This window comes from Crocodylus porosus, unplaced genomic scaffold, assembly GCF_001723895.1.
Source record: "Crocodylus porosus isolate Cpor-Errol unplaced genomic scaffold, CroPor_comp1, whole genome shotgun sequence".
In the NCBI taxonomy this organism is placed as follows: Eukaryota; Metazoa; Chordata; order Crocodylia; family Crocodylidae; genus Crocodylus; species Crocodylus porosus.
This window is the reverse complement of record NW_017728914.1, coordinates 24,941,241-24,946,951: the sequence shown is the minus strand read 5'-3', so window position 1 is coordinate 24,946,951 and position 5,711 is coordinate 24,941,241. Positions and strand designations below refer to the sequence as shown.

The window sequence follows — 5,711 nt, the reverse complement described above, 5'->3', positions numbered from 1 at the left end:
GTCCCCGCTCGCCCGGGGCAGGCAGGCAGGCAGGTCGCAGGTCCCGCGGGAGGCGCCATGGGATTACCTGCCCTGGAGTTCAGCGACTGCTGCCTGGACAGCCCTCAGTTCCGAGACACGCTCAAGTCCCACGAGGCCGAGCTGGACAAGACCAACAAGTTCATCAAGGAGCTGCTCAAGGACGGGAAGACGCTCATTGCGGCGCTCAAGAGTAAGGGGCTGGCGGGGGCGGGGGCTGCACCTGGCCTGGGGCCCTGCCAGCCCGGCGGGTCTCCGTCAGCCCACCCTGAGCCAGGCCCGGGGGGTTTCCTGGCCGGTCGGGGTGCGAGGTGCCTGTGGGGGGCAGCTGCAGGTGAGCGCCCGCCCCCCGCCCGGCCAGGAAGGGGCTGTGCTGGTCCTCGCCGGCCCCGCGTTTGGGCCGGGGCAGGGGGATGGCGCGGGTGCGCAGGTCGCCTGCTCCTTGAAAGGGACACTTATCTTCCCACCCAGCTCTGGCAGGGCGCTGCACTGTCGCTCCCTCCTGAACCTCTTGCTTGTGCTGGAGTGGGGGAGGGAAAGCTTTGCCTCTAGAAATATATATATTTTTTCCAGGCAGGCGATTTTAAGCAAACGGACGCAGAGGATCGTGAACGTGGCTCTTCTAGTTCCGACTTCTCTGGCAGGGTGAAAAATTGCTCTGAGAGGCAGGCAGGTCCAGTACTGGACCGTGTCCTTCTCGCCCGGGAAGCGTCTTGTGCAGCGTGGCTCCGTGACCCTTTCTCTTTGGGCTAGATGCCATCCACCCATTGTTCCCAGGACCTTGTTCTCCACGGATATTGCATGCACTTCACAACATTGCTAGCTGTGTTCTGCTACTTGCAGTGGGACCCTGAGAGTTTGCTAGAAATAGCTTTTCCTTCCGTTTATCAGGGTGAGAGCGCTCTGAACTCATCACTTGTTTTGCCTGTAACCTAATGCTGAATAGGTGTATCCTCCATAAGTGCTTCTTACCTCCTGAAAAGGAGTCGGTGCTGCTGCTCTTCCATCCGTATGTTTGAGGCACAGCTACAGATAGTTTCCCCTAACGTGTGCAAACACCAAACCTGTTACCTGTGTACCTTTGACACCTGTTTTGAAGGGCTGAGCCTCACTGCACTGTCTGCCTGCAAAGCAGCATCAGCTTTGCACGTGTGTTTTAAATCCATCCAGATATTTATTTTTAAATAACAAACCCTGTTCTGAAGTGTGGATTCAGTAGGGAAGGAGCCTTGAAGGAGGCTGGTAACACTGCTGCCTGGCGTGCTGCAGTGAGCTGCTAGATGAGCCTTCTTTGTATAAAGGCAAGGAAATTGCATGGTTGGGGTAGATTTTAGACTCCTTGTACAGTTAGTGTCGCTCACCTTGGACCTGCCCTATAGCTTCCTTGCTGGCTCAGTCTTTATGCTTCATTGTTGTACTCCTGCAGCCAGCTTATGCGAAGTGAAGTGGGGGATTTTTACTAAGGTCTTTCTTTGAAAATCGGGGTTTTTGAGTCAGGATGACTAAATATTCCTGACTCTCTCTTATTTGCCTTTCTCCATTACAGAATAAGGGAACCAGAGCTTGACACTCCAGTTGGCTCACTTTCCCCATGCTGGAAATGGGTCAGTTGTCCACCTTACAATACACAGCACTACCAGCTCAGGGGACACTGTATTTTGATCTTAGCCCCCCTCCTCCTTTTTTCTGCCCTATCCCATCCTGATCAGATCACATCATCGCATAGTTTTGCTTGTATAGCTGGGACCAAACTGTGGTGCACTTGTTTTGCTGAGACCTGTTGCATCCCTGGGTTGGTGATATGGATAGAATATGGTTGGAGCTTAGCTATGCAGGCAGAACTAAACTCTGTTCTGCCTGCAGAATGACCTGGAGAGGCCATTTTCTTTATGTAATTTCTTTGATAAAGTAACTCCTTTTTTTTCCTACTCTAGAATGGCCTAAACTATGGATATTTTCACTGGCTGACTTGAGTCTTCTTTCATGCTTTTTAAGCACACCACTGAGAGATCTTGTAATCTAAATGCATCCCTTTACTTCTATATTTTGGATTAGATTTTGTTCCTGTTTCCTCTTTCCCCCTCCATCCCCACAACTGGGATGAAGCTTTCCATATCCATCCCTCATGGCTGTGTTTCCTGTAGGATGTATTGGTATGTGTTTCAATGATGCTGTCACCTTGCATCTTGACACTGCCATATGGTATCCTGCCTGCTCCATGGGCTATTTTGGGATGGGATCACCCGTTCCAGTAGGACAGGTGACATTCCTGTTCATTGCTTGTGCGTGCTGGTTTGTCACCGAAGGGTTCTTCGTCAGTGAGCTGCAGCTGTTGGGGGTTTATTTCTGTTCTTTCTCTCCTTCGGGTCAAATTCTGAGTTGCAAATGTTTAGTTCCTTTATGCTTGAAATCTTACCCTAGAGGTTCTATGTTTCAGGCATTGAAACTCACGCTGTGGATGCATGTCTTGTAAAGTATCTGGACAATGTTTATTCTTTAGGGCTGAAATCTGATGTCTTAAAGTGCCGTGTTTTGTCTCTGTATATGTAACAGAGCATTTTCCTGCTTGACACAAGTACTCTGTTTGGCGGTATGTTCTCCAAGTCAGTATATTTTGGCTATAGCCAGTCATGTAGTGGAATAGCGAAAATTGTAGTTTTACACTGCTGGATTAATCAAACTGCAGTTCCAGTGAATCTGTTAACAAAGACTGGCTGTCCAAGGAATACTTGCATTTTCATTGTCAGGATCATGCTGTGAGACAAATATTTTGTTACAGTGACTTAATGTGAGATATATATATTTTTTTGCATTTCTCCAGTGGCTTGTACTCATGGGCTTCTCCAGGATGTGGCACTTGGCTTTGCGTATTCTTAGCTCATAATCCTTGGCATCTTTGTTGAAATCGGCTGTGATCATTCCAGTCCCGTAGTAACAAAGCCCAGTTACATGCCTACACAGCGATAAGACTTTGCAACTATATCTGAATTGTGGCAGGAAGATAGTGCCAGCAATATTTCTGTAGATAAGAATGTTTTATGACTGAATTGCTTTCTAGCCGCGACTGAATAAATGCCTTGGATGTCAGCCTAGTTCCATTGAAATGTTTGGGAGTTCATCTCTACATTGGGCAAGAGTATGACTAAACACTTTTGCGATTGATTCATCATCTATGGAAGTTGGTGAGAGTCTGCGTTGACTTCACTAGATTTTGGATCAGAGCCTACGTGACTAACTGCATTTAACAGCATCATGCTAGTAGGCATAGTGTGTATATGTATGCACGTGTGCTAATAGGTTGGAACAATCACATAACTAGTGAATATTGAATTCTCCAAAGACCTTGCCTGCAAAATGCCTCCCTTGGCATGCTTCCAAATAAAGACTGGGGTTGTGCTATCTGCTGGAGATCTGAGATCATTCTGAAGCGGGTTACAATGAAAGACTTTCCCTATGCCTGAAGAAGGGTGTTTGTGCCCAAAAGCTTGCAAAGAACAACTTCCCCAACTATTTAGTTGGTCTGATTTTAAAAGATACCACATTTATCTAAAGAACCTTGTCTCGCAATTAAAAATGCATTTGGTGTCAACTTTTACAAAATGAGGATTTAGAAAAAGTAGGAGCTCTCACAGAATGGCAGGGTCATTCTCCCAGAGGTTGAATGGGTAGCAGTTCCAGTTAGCACGCTTTTTCCTTGTCTCTCTTCTTTTCTCCTACTCTAAAATGATGGCTCCTCAAGTGGCTTAAATTACTTAGCCTCCTCTTCTGATTACCTTGGTGGAAGTCAGTGGAGTAACACCTAGTGAGTAATGTAGAGTCAATCTGTTGTGATTTAAAGAATAGAACTTGGCCCCTAGCTTTTTCCATAAGGTGTAAAGCACTACAGCCACATCTTGTATGATGATTTAACTTGCATGTACCATTTTGGCCTATGTTAAGCATGGGGGTTTTGTAACCTACCTTGGAAGGTTACATTGGTAAACCTATGACCCCATCTGTTCAGTGTCAGCACAAGTAAGAATCTTTTTCCAGTGAAAAATCCAATGGCTTTACTAGTTCCTGGCGTTCAGTATAAGCCGGCATTTTGAGGTCACGTAGTTGCTTGTCTACAACCCTCCACTAAAGCACTGTGTAGAAATCCTGCATCAGGAGAGGTGTTTGGCAGAACCATTGGGGTGGTCTTAGTAGAACTTGCTGTTGGTGGTGTCTGTTAGTGTTTCACCCTTATTACAATACACTTTTTTTTCTGTAAGATATAAACACAAGCTAGATTCTTGTGTCATATAACTTATTCTAAATGTGATAAATTTCCTTTTTGTTGGCTGAGGGTTCAGTTGGGGGGCCTGTAGAAATGTCTCTGCCCCAGCATCATCTCTTGCATGCTCTTGCTCTCTCCCCATAGTTTCTGTGGCTTTGTTCTGTTTACTTTTCCTTTTGTCACCTGCTGCTAAGTTGTGATGATGAGCTGTGAGGCAGATGGATGACAACAGCAGTAAACCTTGGCTGGGGGGCAGGGTATAGTGCTGTGCTATTTAAATAAGAGGCTGAGGGGTGTTAGTATGAGATCCTGTGGCATAAAATGCTTGGAGACTGGACATGAGTGATGTACTGTGTTTTTTACGTGGCAGGTATCTGACAGCAGGAGTGGTGTAAGTAGCTGGAGGAGGGTGGGGATGTGATCCAGATTGCTATGAAAGGGTTGCGTTCAGCTGGCATCTCTGCTCTAACTGCCTGGAATCCTCCAGCCCCAAGTATGAGCCCTGTTAAATGGCACTATATATAGGCCACAAGGTAGCCCTTGGCAAGAGCTCTCTCCTACTCTGTTTGGTTTTTGTTTTTTTTTTCCCCTAGGTTAGTCTCATCACGCAGCCCACTCTGCTTGTTAAAATGAATGCTGTCAGGCAGTCTGTATTGGGAAAGACTGACCTGGTCTAAACAGATATAAGTCAGATTCTCCAAATCCAGATTGAAAATTTTTTTTTCTCCTGGGATTCTTTCACCAGCTCTCTCAGGTGCATGAGTTTCCCTACATATAATGGAAGGAGCAGTAACATTGCATCTTGCTGGGTTTGTTGTTGCTCTCAGTAGAAACAACTTTTGCTGAAGATATCCCATAGTGTTTAGGGGATGTTTCTGTAGTATGGATTTTTTTATTTTATTATTATTTTTTTTTTTTTGCCTTTCCTATTTTAAAATGAGGGAGGATCTGACACAGTTTCTATAGTCTCCATTTATTGCCTCCTGATATTTCCAGTGGCCTGGTTTTTGTCGCAACATGTCTCTTCTCTGCCACACCATGCGTGCATGAATTATTCAGAAAGTTTAGCAAATGCTGAGCATTGAAGTGAGGCATTGGTAATGAACTGTAAAGCTTGGAGGCCATGGTTTCTCCTGGGCAGGGAAGCAGCACCTGCTAACTGGCACTAGTGGTTGCAGGCATTGGGAATATGTAATGTCCAAGCCTTTCCTTTCACTTCATGTGCCTTCCATGCGTGGGGGGATTGGGAAGCTCTTATTTGTTCTGGCATCTCTCCCTATACCTTCTGTCACTGTACCCTCCCTTGCTAGTATGGGAAGCTTCTAGCTCATTCCTTGCCTCTAATTTGGTGACTCATCTGATTTTCTATTTTGGTGGAGGGGAGATAGTGAGTTTATTTTTATTTTTTATATATCATGTCTTTACTCTCGCCATT

At 45.9% G+C, this 5,711-nt stretch overlaps 2 protein-coding genes across 8 annotated transcripts in view; one reads left to right on the top strand and one right to left on the bottom strand.

The window, feature by feature from the left end:
- The window catches only part of FGF1 (fibroblast growth factor 1), a 91,740-nt gene extending 91,590 nt beyond the window's left edge, over positions 1–150 (bottom strand). For all 6 annotated transcript variants that reach the window (XM_019535007.1, XM_019535013.1, XM_019535009.1 and 3 more), the window contains exon 1: positions 68–150. The gene's annotated coding sequence lies outside the window, so the exon portion shown is untranslated. The remainder of the gene's footprint in view (positions 1–67) is intronic.
- ARHGAP26 (Rho GTPase activating protein 26) overlaps positions 58–5,711 on the top strand; it is a 313,273-nt gene continuing 307,619 nt past the window's right edge. For both annotated transcript variants that reach the window (XM_019535005.1, XM_019535006.1), the window contains exon 1: positions 58–211. In XM_019535005.1, coding sequence (XP_019390550.1) covers positions 58–211 — 154 coding nt within the window. The remainder of the gene's footprint in view (positions 212–5,711) is intronic.